Raw genomic sequence first — 17,812 nt, forward strand, 5'->3', positions numbered from 1 at the left:
TGCTAATGTAAGTTTTCCAGATAACTATAGCCTATTTTTTTTACCTAGGTCTACAATGTCTTCTGTGTCTGCTTGCTACTGTCTTGCTATTGCAAGCAAGGAAATTTCCCGAATACGGGATGAAATCAAGTTCTAATCTAATCTAATCTAAAAAACAACAAGTTACCTGGGGTCAGAGAGGGAAAAAAAGAAACAAACATAAGACTTCTAGTCCAGGAAATACGGTATTTGTAACCTGATAAAAACAAAGGTCGCACTTAACGCTGAGCGACTGACAAGAAGCCGTTTCAACATTCTTTGTGAGAGCTTCCGATTGCTTTGTGGAGAGGCCTTCAGGTTCCTTCCCCCTCCACCTCCTCTCCCGCCAAAGCCGCCCCGGTGGGCGTGGCCGAGGGAGCCGTATAAAAAGAGGAAGACAAGCCGAGGCGTGGAGGTGTCCTCCCCTTCGACCATGGAAGGCCACCACGCATCGACCGCCACGGCGTGGGGCGTCACGGCGCCGCTGGCCTGCGCGGTGGCACTCTTCTTCCTCCTCTTGGTCTCTCGCCGGGAAGGCGGCGGCAACGGCAACGGCGGTGGCGGCGGGAAGGATCCCCCGGGGCCCCGGCCCTTGCCGCTGCTTGGCAACCTGCTGCAGCTGGATCTCAAGTGGCTGGACCGAGCCCTGTCCCAGGTCAATAAAAGGCGGAGCCTTCCGCTCGATCCGTCGGCGTCGTTACTCTTGACCTCGGGTCAATCAATGAGCCGGCCTTCCCTCTTTTTTTAACTCCTCCCACCGGCAGCTGTCCCGGCAGTACGGCTCCGTCTTCACCGTCTACCTGGGCACCAGGAAAGTGGTGGTCCTGGCCGGGTACCAGGCCATCAAAGAGGCCCTGGTGGGCCACGCCCAAGACTTTGGCGACCGCCACATCAACCCCATCTTTGAGGAAATGAGTGGCGGTCACGGTAGGAATTTGAAAGATTTTTCTCATTCAAACTCTGATGAAAATAGTCGAAATTGTCGTATTTTCCACTCAATGAATGCGTTGCACTTGTTTGGATTATACGCAGATAATGATCCCTATTTTTCCAAATAAAGGTATCGCTGTGGTTGTCTAATTTGCAGGCATTCTGTTCGCCAACGGGGACTCGTGGAAGGAATTGCGGCGTTTCGCCCTGGGCACCCTGCGCGACTTTGGCATGGGCAAACGACTGGCGCAAGACAAAATCCTGGAGGAGTGCCGCTACCTCCTTCCTGTTTTGGAGGCTCACCAAGGTGAGAGAGCGCGAGCGCCGTCGTTGGCGTCTCCGCGGACCCTGCAAATTGTACGCCAAGCCCAATGGCCGTCCGCCCTCAGGTCGGCCCTTCGAAACGACGTCGGCGCTCAGCCGGGCCGCATCCAACATCATCTGCTCCATCGTGTACGGCGAGCGCTTCGACTACGCCGATCCCCGCTTCGTGACCATGGTCAAACGCGCCAACGAAAACATCCGCGCGGCGGGTTCCGTTCAGATCCAGGTGAGCGAGCGCCTGACTGGCCTGGCCCCGCCCTCCAAAGACGCCCCCTTCCTGACCCCCCCCCCCGGCAGCTTTACAACATGTTCCCCAGGTTGTTTGGCTGGCTGCAAAAACGGCGCCTGGTGCTCAGCAGCCGAGACCAGAACATGGAAGACATTCAAGAGCTTCTGCGTCAACGCAAGGAAAAGCTGGACCCTGAAATGTGCACGGGGCTGGTGGACTGCTTCTTGGTTCGCCAGCAAAAAGAACAGGTTGGCCTGCGCCACCATGTCCGTATTTGCTATCCGGCCAAGAACGCAAAGTCTCTTTAAAAGTTAGAATAGTGTATTTTTTTAAAAGATTGTGCTTTTTGGGAGCGCTTTTAAAAAAATGTTTCTGGCAGCTGAAGGCCTTCTCGGTCCCGTAGGAAGCGGGCCTGGAGAAGAGCCACTTCAGCGAGGAGAACATGAAGTACGTGGTGGCCAACCTGTTTGCGGCCGGCACCGACACCACCTCCACCACGCTGCAGTGGGGCTTGCTGCTGCTGGCCAAATATCCCCGAATCCAAGGTAAGCGGAGAGCCGTCGCCGTGAACCCCCCGTGAGATAAAGGACGTGGCGGCCACGCGGGCCCACGGGTAGAGCGCATCCACGAGGAGCTGAACCGCGTGGTGGGGAGCCGCCCCGTGGACGTGGACGACCGCAAGGACCTGCCGTACACCAACGCCGCCATCCACGAGGTGCAGCGCTTTGCCAACATCGTTCCCATGGCCATCCTTCACCAGACCACCCGGGACGTCACCTTCCGGAACTACTTTATCCAAAAGGTTGGAATCCGTCCCGAGAGCATTACGTCTGACCTCCACCGCCGCTTTTGACCCGTCGGACGCCGATTGCAGGGCACCGTGGTGATTCCCCTGCTTTCTTCTGCCCTTTACGACGAGAGCCAATGGGCCGCACCCTACACCTTCGACCCCTCCCACTTCCTGGACGAGCAGGGCAACTTTGCCAAGAGGGACGCCTTTCTGCCTTTCTCTGCGGGTACGACTCCTAGTACAATTGACAAAATCCAAAATGTAGCAGAAGCATCCCACAATGTTCATTGGACACTCGTGGTCGAAACGACTTGACGTCTAGCGGCGTCCAAGGCAGTCAACGTGGAAAACGGTTGTCGACGTGCTTCCTCGGACATTCCGTTCTTTTCCGGTCGTTGCAGGTCGCAGGGTCTGTCTCGGCGAGGGTCTGGCCCGAATGGAGGTCTTCCTATTCTTCACCACCCTCATCCAGCGTTTCCGTTTCACTCCTCCGCCGGGAACGTCCGAGGAAGAGCTGGACCTGAAGCCGCTGGTGGGCCTCACCCTCAACCCGTCGCCTCACCGCTTGTGCGCCGTCGCTCGCCCTTGACGCGCCATTCAAATTGTTTTGAGGTGTGTGTGAACGTAAAAATGGATTTGATGTCTAAAATCGTTCCATGGCATTGATTGAGCTAAAGTCTACAAACAACAAAATAATCCAGAGGCATAAGGATATTGCAAAAAATATATAGATAATAAAAAACGTTTCCTACATTGAATTCAACATGTTGACAGGTTTGGACAGCTGCTGAGCTAAAGGAGAAGAAGCACTATTTAAATGACTAGCGCCCCCTAGACGGCAATGCAAGAGATTCTAGGTTGAATTTTAACTTTGTGCAATGATATTAACAGGACAATCTGGTTCAATCCCGTGCGACTGCGAGTTGCGCAAACAAGTTCAAATTCAACTTTACCGGAACTCCTGTAATCCCGGCATGAGCCACGAGTGGCGCTGTGGTGCGTTTGCGAATAGGGCTCGTTTTACAGTGCCATTGCGCGTGACACGGGGTGACTCCATTGCAACGGAAAATGTGGGCGCGTGCGTGACAGGCAGGCAGGCAGACTTGTCGCCACTCAAGAAAGCAGTCTTAAGAAACTTTCAGAAGACTTGGACTTTAAACCGGATCACCGGGATTTAAGTACAAGGATCCTTATTCACTCGGAGGGCGGACGTGTGAGTTTTGAATTATTTCATTTTTATTTTGTCGCTCGTGTCTTGACTTTTTGTATCTTTAGCGGCCTAAAGCACGCGCGTGATTAATCGAAACGGTTGCTAGTGTTCACTTGAAATGCTTTTTGAGGACTGCACTTAAATGCCCGTCGCACGATCGCGATTTCGTTCGCTGGCTACCAAGTTAAGCTAACCACAAGTTAAACGGGAGTTATTTGTTGATTTTAGTCGAACGTTTGCTCAAAGCCTCTGACTTGACTTTACGTGCGATCGCCCGTGCTTGTTTGCTATTTCTGTCCTGTGATCTTACGAAAATATTGGCAAAGCGAGCGGGGAACTATCTTGCGGCTTTGATCTTTGGCCAGCGCGCCTTTTACTGACGTCACATACGCCGAGTTTGTTGACACTCGGCGCCGGTAACCCACGCCTTTTCTAGCATAACGCGTTCAACTTTCTATTATTTTCTTTCTTTTTTTTAGTGATCTGCTACGTATTTAAAAATCGCCATGGTTTCTGAGGTATGTGTCACATTTCCAATCCTCACTGTATTAACTGTAAATACTGGTGTACGCCTTTAAGAGAGCGGGTTTAAATATAGACGCAAACACACACACACAGGATGGTGCTTTTGACAATTTTCTTGTAGAAACATTTCAGACATGGATATGAAAAGCATTCTTTTGAGCAAAATGGCTACTCTTAAAGATAATTGGGTCCTTCTATGGTTTGTCTTTTGATCAATATGATTCAATGGTTGCTTCATCAATGCATGTATTATTAACAGAGGATCGGAAGCAGGTAAAACTACATTGGGTTTTCAAAACGTCTTAAAATGCCCATTCCTGTCTATAGCAGCAATTGAGTTAAGGGCTCCTAGTAATAAAAGAATCCAGCCGTATAAAGAATGGTGACATTTTTTTTTACACATGTACTACATGAAGTTCAATATGTCATGTTCACTGCATAGTTAATGGAGAACCACTGGTCCAAGTGGCGCCATCTAATGCCAATGCCAAGAAGTGCAAAAAAAAGCTGAATTGAAGCTTCTTGTGCAGGCCGTGGTTCGGAAAGCTTTGCCAGAGTGCAGTTGAGTTGATCTGTATTGTGGTTTGGAGAGCGCCACCCCGGGCCAGCTGTCCACGGACAATGGCTTCTCTGTCCAATAGAGGAACTATAGCTATCTTGTGTGAGTGTGAGTGAGTGATGCAAACACAACAGCAACTGGTCGGATTGAATTTGCAAGTTTCCCAAATGTTGCCCCGCCAGTCTGTCAGCTGTCAGTCTCCCGTCAGCCCCCCCGTCAGCCCCCCCGTTCCCTCCTTCGCCGTCCTCCAATAGATTTGAAGCGACCGTGCCGAGTGGGAGGATCGGCGGTGGCAGCCACAGCCATCCTTGTTTGTGGCTTTTGTCCGCCCGGGAAGCCATTTTGGAAGACTCGGGTTTGTTTTGCTCTCCCCGTCCAACCCCCGGGCTTCGACTTTCACTTTTGTTAAGGAGCAAGGGAGTCCCCCGCCACCGCCCAAGGACGTTTTTGAACCATTCCCCTCCTCCGGATATCGTCCATTTTGGGGATTCGCTGTAGGATGACAAGACCACACACTGACTCTCTTTCTCCGGGCAAGTTGACGACCACTGCGCCTTCTTTATTCGAGCAGTCTAGGCTCCGATAGTAGTCTTATTAAAGCCCCCCCCCCCCCTCCCGTCCGCCGCAATTGTGGGTCAGCCCGGCTCGTCTAAATTTAGTCCGGCGGGAATGTTAGCCGTGTCGCTTGCTATCCGTGTGCAGCAGCTGTTAGCTTTAGCCGAATTGACGCCGCGCTGTTTTAGGCCGCTCGACGGCCTCGCAGGTGGTTTGGCTTAAAGAGACGAGTAAAGCTGACGTTCGGAGTTTGACACACAACACTTGACAGGGCGTCGGCACGAGGCACGTTTCGCCTCAATTCGAGTGCGTGTGAACGAGAGGGCGGCGCCGTTCAACCTGTTTCTGCGTGCCGTCTGCCATATTGGAAGCGCGTGCAGCAGCGATTATTCAGGTGGTTCGCTCGGGTGAGCGGTCGAATCGCGATTTTTTTGGGGGGTGGCGGGGGGTCTGGCCCAGCTTTTGGATCTTTCCTGCAGCTTATCCGTCTTTTGAGCTCAAGGGTCCCGATTTGAAAGAATTATGAGTCGGGATTTTCAGGGGGTGCCGGCCATCTGTTTGCGTTTGTGTCTGAAGCCAATGAAAAGATCCAAGAAAGCGTGAGTAAGTTAACAAAGGTCTTTCTGGTTGTGAGGGTTAGGATTTCCTGCCGTTTTGGTGTCTTTCTGGTTGCCTGCTGCGCTACAGATCAATTGGCATTGATGCTCCTAATGCTTAGCATCTTTTTTCTCTGGGCGTCAGTCATCTCCAGCTGCAAATTCAGGTTTTGGATTTTAAAAAAGTTCAAACTTTGCATACTAGCACTGCTTGTCCCGTCGCAATCAAAACAAGACGACATCCTAACCATTTGATGTTTAGACATTACTACCGAGTTGAGACGTAGTATTTTGTCCCCTTGACTTCCCTTTTCCATGTAAGAATAGCGTCCCTCCCGGCAGAACCCCACTCTCTTTAAGTTAGCAAAAGAAACGGTCATATTTCTCCATGCCTGGCTTTACTCGCCAAACGTTTAGTCACACGTCCAGCCCTATTTGTGGGCGTTGTTTTCGATTCACGAATGCGTGGCCTAAAGTGATTCTGTAAACTGAGCTTTGGCCTTTTTTTTTTCAGCCTGTATACGAAACGTTCCCCGGCTCGGATGGAATTTCAGCACTTTAACTGCCATTAGTGACAACACCTCCTTTAGAATGAGTTGTTTTGATCTAGGTCGTGAGTACAGCTTCCACCACCGTGAGACGGACAACTTTTCCCGCTCGTTTGCCTAGAGAGAAGAAGAAAAAAGAAGGCTAGGCTCCTCCCCTTGTTTTCATACGACCTTACTCTGTGCAAGTAGCTCGCACAAGTTGCTCGCTAGCTCCAGCCCGGAGGTGGCCCGTGGATCGCATCGCTGTATCCAGGCGGCGCTACCGTGTCTTTAATGTGGTCGATTTGAAGCCGAGAGACGGGTTGACCCAGCTTTTGCTTTTGTGTGCGTGAGCGTAGAAGTGAGATTGCGCTAATCCCACCCCCTCCCGGCAACGTATCGGCGTGGGCTGACCCCATCTATCTATCCCTTGCCTACCTATCCCGACTCTTGCAGTCTAAGCAAAGAAGAATGACCATGGATTTTTCCCAACTGCACACTTACACGCCGCCACAGTGTGCTCCGGAGAACACCGGCTATACCTACTCCCTCAGGTGAGACCCCCCCGGTGGCGTGGCTGCGACGGAGGCGCCCGTCGCCCATCTCGCCCGGCAGATCTGTTTTAAGGGGAAATGTTTTGGGGCTCGTCGTCGACGGGGCTCTGGCTATTTTGCATTTCGTGGGCAACGTCAATCATTTTTTTCAATAGGCTAACCCAGGGGTTGGGAACCTTTTTGATGGAAAGAGCCATAAACAATTCATATTTTTTAAATGTGAATCCTTGAGAGCCATGCTCCGAATTTAAAAGTCAACATACATGAAAATGTGTGCCTTTTTAGTCACTTCACCACTTTTAAAGTACTAAAAGTCTCTGAATTATTTTGACAACATTGTTACGTTGTTGCTAATCAATGAGTATCAATGAGAAAATCAATACAAAAGAGTGTAATGAAAAAAAAATGATTATAAGGCACTGGGGGAGTGTCAATGCCATAATACCAACATAATGCTCCTATTCCTGCGCTTTCTCACCAGCAGTTTCCATAGTTTACCTCACAGGTTAGCGGAGAGCCCTATGCACCCATCAAAAGAGCCATATGTGTGGCTCTTGAGCCATAGGTTCTCTACCCCTGGGCTAACCCCTTCCATCCATTTGTAGTGGATTATAAAATGCATTTTAAACGACCCATCTTTGGTTATTACCTGATTCTGATCCTCTTAGCAACTGAAGGTGAAATGAAAGCAAAAAAGGCAGTGAGCGACGTAGGTTGTCATAGGTAGGATTCTTGTGGGAACGCAACTTTTGCATTGCTTTCACGTCGAAAGCGTCTCTTTGACGGGGTCGAAATTCTCGCCGTGGCAGCGTTGGGGGCGTGGATGCTCTTCATACTTGATGAGACGGGAAGTGGGTCTGCGGTCTGCACTTCTTCAATTTAGTCCAAAGAACGGCTCAATCGCAAACCTGTCAGAATTTAACAAGAAAAATGGTTTCCTGAGAAAAGGAGTGTATTTAGATGGAACAAACGGACAAGTAGAAACTAAACTCGTTTTACCGGGAAGATCATTCTCATAAGTTGGGGGAAAAAAAGAAAAAAAAAAACACTCAAAGGTGAAGTGCCATTTTATTCAAGGTGAATTAATCAAGCCTTCAAGGCTTTTTTCCCCTTTATAAACCGGTTTAACTGAGGTTAATATAGTCGAGTGTCAAGTTTGCCTAAGACTTAAGACACTCAATTACTCCAAATTCTAAAATGGATTCAAATGTCTTTTTCGATGAATATCAAATGGTTCCCCAGTCTGGCGCCTAAGTGTCATTTGGAAGAAAAAAAAAAGGGGGCGGCCTATCATGATTTGAATCCGAAAGTCGGTCGGATTAAATTCATGTTGTCAGTCCACTTGGCTTCTGGAAGTTAAAGCCGAGGGTTCCGTGTGAATGTTGGCTTTTGGAGCGCCGCTTCGGTGACGCTCCGAGTGCCCACGGAGCGTGGGAAGGGAGGCCGGCCAAATCTGATGGTTGTTATTCCTGGAAGCAGATTATCTAGATGCCCGCGTCTGTGTTGGCCGTGCCGTATGTCTCTCTGTCCTTTACTTGGCCCGCTAATTCTATCTTGCAGGCCGGCAGTCCACGCAGACGGTCGGAAAGTGACGAGTCGCCGATCAGATGAAGCCTCCTTTGCCGCGGTTTAGCATTTCCGGGGTTGTGCTAAAAGTCCAACTTGTTTGCAGCCAGAGAAATGTTGTCTCATAGTCTCATTGTCTGAGGAAGACCCATTTATTGACAGATTGTCCACCAAAGGACAAACAGCACAACATTTGGCCCTTTGGAAATGGCTAGTTTTTCCTCTCTAATGTCGCTTTTGTCCATTTTGGTTTCATGAGACGGTCGTTGAAGCGACAAAAACGTCTTCAATGAATGTAAGCCTCGGACTCCAATTAAAAAACTATTGTTTAGCGGCAATAAAACAGTAGAAGGTGACATCATGCACATAATTGCATAGCTTTGGATCGGATTGCGGCCGGCGCCAGAGATGTACACGATTTTTGGCCACGCCCATTTTAAGATGCAGCCAATATTTTGGGCTGAGGAATCTCGTAAAACATTTTAACATGAAGTCTTTTGCTCCTGCTAGGAAGTGTCAGGAGAGTGAGATTAGCTGCAAAAAGTTGTTGAGGGAAAAGAAGGAAAGGCCTAAATTTGATAAAGCTATTTTTCCTCAATGTCTAGGGGAAAAAAACCAAGAAATATGGACTTTATTGTGAGTATTGGCACGGCTATTCCGATGTAGCCTTTCTGAAAGGCCTCTGGCAATTTGTAAAGCTAACCACGCTGCTTGCGCGGTGGGTGCGGCCCGTGACTCATCACTCTTCAATTTGCACCTGGGATGATGACACATTGTTTTTGTTTGCCAACTTGCCCGCTCTGCTCCGTCGTGTCGTGTGGCGGAGTCGGAAAAAAAATTCCACGGAATTGAGCGTCGCCATCGTGCCGGTTTGCCCGACCGGCAATTAATTCCATGGAATTGTTTTTTTTTTGGGTTTAACGGACTCAAAAGTCTCGTTTGCTCTCGCCAGCTCCAGCTACTCGACGGCGGCCTTGGAATTTGAGAAGGAGCACCGCATCGCTCCGGTGTACGAGTCGCCCAGGATGTCGCGGCGGAGCCTGCGTCTGCAAGGCCTCGCCGCTCACCACCACCACCACCACGCCAACGACGCCGTTCTGGATTACGCGCAGAGCCAGAGCCAGACCCAGAGCACCTATGAGACCAGAAAAGACTTGCAGTGAGTCTTCTTTTGGCTTCTCCTTGACTTATCCGTGTCCCAAATTGAAAAGTGTCCTTTTAGAAGACAAATTTGGCCCGGGAATCTCTTTGTTTCCATTTTAATGGTCATTCCCACAAAAACGATGCTTCAAAAAACACATGCAAACACAGTTTGTGACTGCCTAGCTAGCTAGCTAGCTAACTAGCCCATGATGCTCACACGACAACAAGAGAATAGCATGCTAGCAGCTCATTCTGGATCTTCTGTTCAATTTTTTATTCATTTTTTAAAATTGTTTTTGTGCAGGGCAGGTCACCTTAGAAAGCTAGACTTATTAGGATCTCATTTTTAAGCTTTTTCCTCTGCCTTTTTTTTTGTATGTCATTGTTCATGGTCTGCTATCGTTTGACCGTGGCGTGCCGTCATTTTTCACCGGCTGCCGTCCAATGATGCCATTTTAACTTTTGTTGCGTCCAGTGTGGTTTCGGGCCGGGCGGCGCGGGGCAGGAAACTCCATTCCAGTTCCAACACCATCTCGTTGTCCCTGAGCCAAGCCGACACCCCCAGGAAGAACCTCAGCTTCTCCGCCGTCAGCACGCCGATCGGCAGCAGCACCAGGCTGGAGGAGAGCCGCGTGGCGTCGTCGGGCGCCGGCCCCGCGGACCTGAGACACCGCACCTTCACCACCACCAGCACCACCACCACCACCGCCGTCGATGGCATCTGGGGTGAGTTGGTCGCCGAGGGAAACGGACGGTTTAAGCGCCATACGAGGCCAGCAATAAAACCAAAAAAATCGGTTGTCCTCCTCAGGCAGGATGTCCCACTCCGGACTGAGCTCGTCCAACGGCGGCGACCCGGGCGCCTCCACGTCGCACGCCGCCCACGTCAACGGCTACATCTGTCAAGACTGCGACTTCCATTCCTCGAAGGAAAACTCGTCGGCGAAAGCCTCCACGTCGTCGTCGTCGTTGCAGCAGCCGGCCGTCCGCGCCGACCCTTTCGCTTACCGCTCGTCATTTCACACCCGCACGTACTCCCGGGACGGCGGTCGCAAGAGCCCGGCGGGTAAGCGCGTCGCGCCGTGCGTCCCACCGTGCGCCACCGACCGACTGGTTTTGTCTTCCCCGCAGGCGTCGTGAGCTCCGCGTCCAGTACGTGCGTGCGCCTCGGCCGAAAAGTCCTGGCTCCCTTTGTCTTCATCTTCACCGCCTTATACGGCGGCGTTCTCTGGCTGCGCGCGTCCACCCGGGGCGGCGCCCAAAGCGCGGGTAGGCCGAGCTGTCCACTTAGGAAGGGTCCTGGCTTTCCTGACTTTCCCCACTTTGACACGCGACTCTCCGCCCGGCGCAGGCTCGTCGGGGGTCTTGGCGTCGTGCAAGGACTCCCTGAGACAAACGGCCTCGTCCAGTTTGTCGCAAGTGTGGTTCCTGAAGCACAAAATGATGGGCGACTCTCAAGTGCGAGGTAATGGCTCCTGATAGGGTAATCCTTAGGTTTTTCCCAAATTCACAATAAAAGAGGCATCTGAAGTCACATCTTTGTTTAATTCTTGCAAGAAGAGAATACATCCATCCGAGGCCTCCGGTCTAGATCATTCTTACAACTCGGGGTCTCTCTCGCTAATTTATTCATAAGATTTTAACGCCATGCCTCACAGAAGTCTAAACATATTTAGAGTCTCATAACAATTTATCACAGTTCTCAAAGCAATTGTAGGTCTGTCGAATCTTCCCAAGAGCGCTTGTTGTGAAACCATCTTCGTGCCCAAGGCCATTCCCAGTCCTCTTGATGCGAACCACAGTCATTACTTTTGCAAGAGATGTATTAAAATGCCCTTTAATGTCAATCACTCTTCGTTGCAAGCACATATACCGCATTTTCACGACTCAATGAATGACACATTCTAATTTTTTTTCCATATATAAAGCACACTGGATTATAAGGCGCCCTGTCTATTTTGGAGAAAATTTAAGACTTTTAAGTGCGCCTTATAGTCGTGAAAATACGGTAATATAATAATATTGATACACATCTATAATAATGATAAACCTAACAGCTCCCGCTCACATTTGATGAGCGTACCGATCCAAATAATCTTGGTTTGTGTGTGTGTTTCAGCTCACTCCAGTTACTGCGGGAGCATGAACGTCAAAGACCTCGGCACCGAAGACGCTTCGCATCTCAATCTGAACGGTTCTCTATGTAAGGCCCATTCCGTCGTTGCCACGTCAATGTTCTGTCAACGTGGCCGAGCTAGCGCAGATTAGCCTTTCTGGTTGTGACATCACTTGCTGGGGAAAAAAGAGAAAATAGGTCACCTTTTCTTATGACCTTTTAAATTTAAATGTTTGTTTTCTGTGCCGGATCACTTCAAAATTCACCAACCAAACATGAGCAAACTTTTTTTTTTGTCATTAACTTTATTTAATAGAATTGGGCATTTCCCTTAATGTATCAGTTGTTGTTTTGTGTATGGTTTTAATCCTATTTTTGGGTGATTTTATGCAGGCGACGATTGTAAAGGGAAGCAGTACTCGGAGACCCGCGACGTGGTCTGCGCTCGCTCTCCACGCTCGCGGGGGGCGACGCGGAGCCTCCTGCTTTCCGCAGGTCCGCCGCCGTTTTCTCTTGCGCCCACGCCACGGCCGTTTAGAAGGCGGGGCTTGACCCCGGGCCTCCGCGTTGCAGGTCACGTCCTCCTGATGCCGGTCCGTCACGCGGCGAGGGCCGTCGGGGCTTTGGGCTGGGCGGCGGCGCTCGCCACGCGCAAATTGCTGGCGCTGCTGTGGGCTCTGGTGACGGCTCCCGGTAGGTCACCTTTTCCCGCCGGACTCCTTCGATGTTATTGTTTCTATTTTTTGGAGATCCTGATCACCAGCCCCGTCTTGTTTTTGACCAATCAGTGACGGCGGGGCGGGGCCTCCTGTGGCTCGTCGCCAGCGGCTGGTACCACCTGGCGTCCCTGGTGTCGCTACTCAACGTCTTCTTCCTGACACGGTAAAAGCGCCGCGCCGCCGCCGCCGGCTCCTTGCTTTGTCTCCAAATAAATGAGGCGCAATGTGGCTTGTAGGTGCCTCCCGCAACTGTGGAAGCTCCTCCTCCTCCTCCCGCTGCTCTTGGGTGAGTTGTTAAGGCAGGACCGTCCGTGCCATCGACTAAATGTGAAAAGAGTTTTGAGTTGAAATGGATTGGACATTGCCAATGACTTTATTAGACATCTCAAGAAAAATGAGTCTGCTCTGAAAATGGTCATGTACGTGGAAAAAGTCCATCTTTGAAAAGGAGTGGCCATTGATGGGGTTGCTCTTGCGTTTCAGTTTGGTGGCTGTGGGCCTCGTCCGACGGTGGCGGTGGCGGCGCCGCCGCCGTCCTGCCCAGATACTCTCAGGCGCTTAAACTGGGCGAGTGGCCTTCCTTCGTCGTGGCTTACCTGTCCAAGTGGTTTCCGGCTTCTTCTTCTTCTTCTCCGACTGGGACCTCGGTGCCCCTTTCGCAGACTCCGGTAAGTGTTTCCCAAGCACTGTGAGAAATGGTCAGTCAGGTGTGCTGCGGGAAATTGCCCCAAATCATACAATGTAATATTCACAGAGAAAAATGATTCTGAATATAACCCGGAATTATTACAAGGTTAAAATCAAAATAGGATGAACGTTAAATTATAGCTGATACTATTACAAGATTCAAACAGTCACTTTGTTGCTTCATTTTACTCTGACGTAAAGTCTATGTGAGCGCAACAATTTTTTTCTTCCCCGTAATATTAGATTGAAGTCATATTTGGAGAAAAGTCAAATGATGCGATTAAAACATGACCTGACTTCTTTTTGCATTATGCCGACCAGAAGTTTTTCAGGGTCCGCACACTTTTGGTCAGTGTGAACAAATGAGGTTTGGGAATCATTTTGAAGCTTTATGTGATTTTTGGTGGTTAAAGTTTGATGAGAATGACTTGTGAATATAGGCGACGTAGTAAAAAAAAAACTAAAAAAAAACACACATACTAGAAATATGGATTGGTTTAAATTGATTCCAGGGCCAGAGCAAAAGGGCCTCTGGCAATTTCTCCACAAATGGTGTTTTCTTCTTTCCTTCAGCCGCCGCCGCCGCCGCTGGGGGCGGACGTGGAGGGCCTGGAACGTCTGGAGCGTCTGGAGCGCCGGCTGGCTCTGCTGTGGGAGCAAGTCCACCGCGGCGACCAGAGGCAGGAGCTCCGGCGCCGAGATATATTGGCCCGCTACGCCCACCTGAGCGAGACGCTCCGCACCGAGACGGACAAGGAGGCCCTGGGGGCGTGGGCGGCGGCCCTGCTGGAGGGCCGGCTGGGCGAGCTGAGCCGGGACCGCCAGCAGGTACGACGTCGTCGCGCCCGCCGCCGTCGTCGGCTCGGCCCCGCCCCTTTGACCCGGCCGTCCCGCAGAGCGATGAGGAGCTGAAGGTGCTTCAGGGGAGTCACGCCACGCGTTTGGACGGCTTGGAATCGCAGCTGGGGGCTTTGCTCGCCAAGACCCAGGTACGTGTCGCTTATGTTTTTGAAAAAATATGCACACAATGTTTTAGCTTTTGTTTTGTTCCCCCCCCCCACAAAATTTAAGACTAAATGACTGCATCCTCACTTGAATGTAAATTTAGCTTATGACTTGTAACAGCCTGCTTAGAAACCTTGATTGAAACCGGAAAACTTTATATATTATTTAAAATTATATATTATTTAAAAATAGCAAAAAGAAAGAGGTACAACAAAGTGTCGGTGGCAGCTGCCTCCTGAAAACTTGATATCAAAGAGTTTGACAGCGTTATTTTTTTGTCATTATAATGGTAAGACTATAGCATGTATGGCTGCAACACCACTTAAGGCTTTTTGAACTTGATGTTTTCACACATGACGCAAAGTTGAAAGGGACGAAATGTCTTCTATTTCCCTCTTTCGTAGGAGGTGGCGCAGAAGCAGAAGCAGGAGCCTCAACAGGAGCCGGACCGAGAGGCGGCCGTTGCTCTCGCCGCGCTCCGGTAGACCACTCGATCGCGGGGACGCTCTACAAAACGTCGATCCCACGCCGTCGAATCGCTCACGCGTGTCGTCCTGTCGTTAGCGCCGAGCGGGAGCGGGAGGAGCTGGCCCAGGTGCGGAGGCTAGAGTCCGACTTGGCGGCGATCCGAGAGGACCTGCGGGCCGTGGCGGCGTGCCGGGGACGCTGCGAGCAGCTGGGTCAGCTACGAGAGACGGTCAGACCGGAGCCACCTCGTACCGCCGCCGCCGCCGCCGCGTCCCCAGCGCCTCCCTTCACCGGCGTGTCCATTTTTCTTCAGGTGTCGGCGCAAATTCGGGAGGAGTTGCGGGCCGAGTTCTACAGCCGCGAGACGGGAGGCATGGCGTCCGAGGGCCTGGCGTCCGAATCTCTGGCGGCGTGGCTGGCCAAGCGCTACGTCAGCACGGCGGATATGCGCGCCTCGCTGGACGCCGTGGAGCAGCGAGTCCTGAGCGACCTTACGCTAAGGGCGGGTGCGGCCCAGTCCGTCTCGTCGTTGCCGCCGTCGTCGTTGTCCGTCGAGGGGCTGTCGGAAGAGGTGAGTCAAGGTTTTCATTTAGCGGAAACCCGGAACAAACGCTCCTTGGCTATGAAAAAGGGATCAAAACTTTTGTTTTGTTTTTTTTCCCCTCACCACAGCAGGTGAAAGTGATCGTCCAGAACGCGCTGAAGCTCTACTCTCAGGACAAGACCGGTTTAGCGGACTACGCTCTGGAGTCGGGAGGTAAGAGAAGAAAGAAAAAGAAATGAGTTAGTGGCGTTGGGATGATTTGGACTGCTAACTTTGACAAGTGCTCCAATGCCAACCAAGTTGGAGATGGCCATTTTGAAGGAAAATTCTAGTTGTTAAGCTAACAGTTTTGAGAACTTTTTTGCTTTTGTTTTAGGCGGCAGCATCCTGAGCACCCGCTGCTCCGAGACGCACGAGACCAAGACGGCGCTCGTGAGTCTGTTCGGCCTCCCGCTCTGGTACTTCTCGCAGTCGCCCCGAGTGGTCATCCAGGTGAGCGTGCGCCGCCGTCGCCGCCGATGACCCACCGACACCGAGACTTAATGACTGGGGCCCCCTCCTACCCGATCAGCCCGACATGTACCCGGGCAACTGCTGGGCCTTCAAAAGCTCGCAGGGCTACCTGGTGATCCGTCTGTCGGCCATCATCCGGCCCACCGCCTTCAGCCTGGAGCACATTCCCAAAGCCCTTTCCCCCAGCGGCAACATCAGCAGCGCCCCGCAGAACTTCACCGTCTTCGTAAGACATTTTGCCAGCGTGGCTTTCCTCGTTTGAACCTTGAACAAAATGCCACTGACCTTTTTCTGGCGAGTCAGGGTCTGGACGACGAGTACCAGGAAGAAGGCGAGCTGCTGGGACGTTACACGTACCGGGAAGACGGGGAATCGCTGCAAACCTTCCCCGTTCAGGTCGGTGGTTATTTTCACGGGTGTCCTTTAAAACTCTCGGCCCATGGGTTGCATAGGAGACAAAAGTTCCATTCACAGACGTTTATACAGGCTGTTCCGAAATGTATGAGCCCATTTTGTAGGTCAATCATTTTGACCATTTTCGTTGTAGCTACCTCAAATTTTCACAGCTTGTGGAGAAACGTTTTCAATTTTAGTGTGTAACATTTGGCATTTCTATCTTTTCGGGTTAACATGACACAGGGTGATACGTTAGCATTGCTACATTGAGGCTAATGGCGAAAGACACCTTAGCTCGCGAAACGCCAAAAAAGGACACATCATTTATGAGAGCAAGTGAAATTTGGCCGAGGCACTCTTTTTCCAACCTGTTTTTTCTTTTCTTTTCTTTTCAGGAGGCCACGGAGAAGAGCTTCCAGATGGTGGAGTTGCGAGTGCTGTCCAACTGGGGGCATCCCGACTACACCTGCCTGTATCGCTTCAGGGTCCACGGCGAGCCTCGTCCTCCTCAGTGAACGCGCCCGCCGGCCGGCAGACCTCGGCCACCCAAGGAGGAAACGGACGGAGACTTTGGAAACGTTGCACTGAAGGAGCTCCTGCCAGGCGGCGGGGCGCCTTTCCTACTTTGCCCCGCCCAGCCCAGCCCACCAGTCACCCTTTAAACACTACAAACCACTGAAGCGGGTGGGCGGGCACTTTCTCTTAAGGTCTTTTGTTCGTGAGCCAGTGCCATTTTCGCATGGACTCTTTTTAGCTCCCAATCTTTTAACATGCGCCGAGTGTAAAAATCACGTGCCTGGATCTCCTATGGGCAAACCATTCAGAATGGGAAAGTGGTTGGAATATTATTATTTTTTTTACCCTGTTGCCATTTACCTTGAACGAATGTAACGTGTAAATATATATTTTTGTCCAACGTATTTATCTGCTTTTTATCGACGGCGAGCCGCTGTTTTTATCTCCGTGTCATCCGCTTTGTTTGGGATGCACTGCAGGATGTGGATGGCCTCAAATGATGTACATAAAGAAAAAAGGTCCCCCGCAATTGTATTTATTAAGAGGTATAAAAATCAAGGACTACGCTTTAAGAGTTTATGCCATGTATAATTTGTGGAAAGCTTTTCAGTGCATTTTGGAAGCATCTTGTTTTATTTTTTTTAAGATAAAATGGATATTTTTGTTTTGTCAAAAAATGCTTTGGATGATGTTAAAATAAAGATTTTAATATTGAATGCAAGCCTTCACTCAAGACTTTCCTGTAAAAGACTACCATGTATAGTAAGGCATTTTTTTACATTTAAAAATGATTGACATTTTCTCCACTTCATATGCTTGAAACATTTAATTTTATAGTTTTAATGAACAAAAACAAGTATAAACACATCTGCCAGTTTTTGAGATGAATTAGACTGAGTACCAGTAACTGATAACCGGAAAATGATAAGGTTTTTATACGAGCGTTGAATGACAGCTCGAAACGGACCAATAAGTAAAGCGTCGGGCCACCAAACAGGAAGCAGCAGTGGCATGACGATAGCGTGACGACGACGTGATGACGTTGTTATAGGAAGGAAACGGACCAATCAAAAGAGGCAGAAAAACTGCCTCTTTTGTTCGGTGGCCGCTGGGTCCTAACGCCCGAGTCTTTTCGTTTTGCTCCGTTTTTGACTCGAAACGGACCAAGTCGAAAAATGCTTTCTCTGATCGGTGGCCGCCTGGTTTTGTTACCTATTGGTCCGTTTCGAGTTGTAAAATGCTCCCTCTGTTATATGGCCCCCGATTCCTAAAGGCCGACGTTTTATTTATTGGTTTGTTTCGAGTCGAAAACGGAGCAAAAC

General features: G+C 50.4%; 2 protein-coding genes across 2 annotated transcripts; both read left to right on the forward strand.

Annotated features, from left to right (window-relative positions):
* Nucleotides 1–271: 271 nt before the first annotated feature.
* LOC144088734 (cytochrome P450 2K1-like) lies at nucleotides 272–3,049 on the forward strand. The gene is made up of 9 exons (XM_077619358.1): nucleotides 272–673; nucleotides 783–945; nucleotides 1,106–1,255; nucleotides 1,338–1,498; nucleotides 1,570–1,749; nucleotides 1,905–2,046; nucleotides 2,119–2,303; nucleotides 2,376–2,517; nucleotides 2,693–3,049. Exons 1-9 carry the CDS (start codon nucleotides 452–454, stop codon nucleotides 2,878–2,880), a joined length of 1,533 nt encoding a protein of 510 aa, XP_077475484.1. The 5' UTR covers nucleotides 272–451; the 3' UTR covers nucleotides 2,881–3,049.
* Nucleotides 3,050–5,432: 2,383 nt separating this feature from the next.
* LOC144088735 (SUN domain-containing protein 1-like) lies at nucleotides 5,433–16,637 on the forward strand. The gene is given in 23 exon segments (XM_077619359.1): nucleotides 5,433–5,547; nucleotides 6,720–6,817; nucleotides 9,336–9,542; nucleotides 10,002–10,252; nucleotides 10,338–10,592; nucleotides 10,658–10,795; nucleotides 10,878–10,991; nucleotides 11,646–11,729; nucleotides 12,036–12,137; nucleotides 12,216–12,335; nucleotides 12,431–12,524; nucleotides 12,598–12,647; nucleotides 12,845–13,029; nucleotides 13,622–13,860; nucleotides 13,863–14,037; nucleotides 14,458–14,534; nucleotides 14,618–14,750; nucleotides 14,835–15,092; nucleotides 15,194–15,278; nucleotides 15,442–15,557; nucleotides 15,637–15,804; nucleotides 15,882–15,974; nucleotides 16,370–16,637. Coding segments are annotated over 22 exon segments (3,147 nt in total). The 5' UTR covers nucleotides 5,433–5,547; nucleotides 6,720–6,734; the 3' UTR covers nucleotides 16,490–16,637.
* The last annotated feature ends 1,175 nt before the right edge of the window (nucleotides 16,638–17,812 follow it).

This window comes from Stigmatopora argus, chromosome 14 (genome assembly GCF_051989625.1).
Source record: "Stigmatopora argus isolate UIUO_Sarg chromosome 14, RoL_Sarg_1.0, whole genome shotgun sequence".
Lineage (NCBI taxonomy): Eukaryota > Metazoa > Chordata > Actinopteri > Syngnathiformes > Syngnathidae > Stigmatopora > Stigmatopora argus.

What these genes read in the sequence shown, in the direction of transcription:
- LOC144088734 (XM_077619358.1), top strand. Translation starts at nt 452, where the DNA reads ATGGAAGGCCACCACGCATCGACCGCCACGGCGTGGGGCGTCACGGCG. An exon ending in CAAATATCCCCGAATCCAAG is followed by an intron (nt 2,047 to 2,118) that starts GTAAGCGGAGAG and finishes GCCCACGGGTAG; the next exon opens with AGCGCATCCACGAGGAGCTG. An exon ending in CTTTCTGCCTTTCTCTGCGG is followed by an intron (nt 2,518 to 2,692) that starts GTACGACTCCTA and finishes CGGTCGTTGCAG; the next exon opens with GTCGCAGGGTCTGTCTCGGC.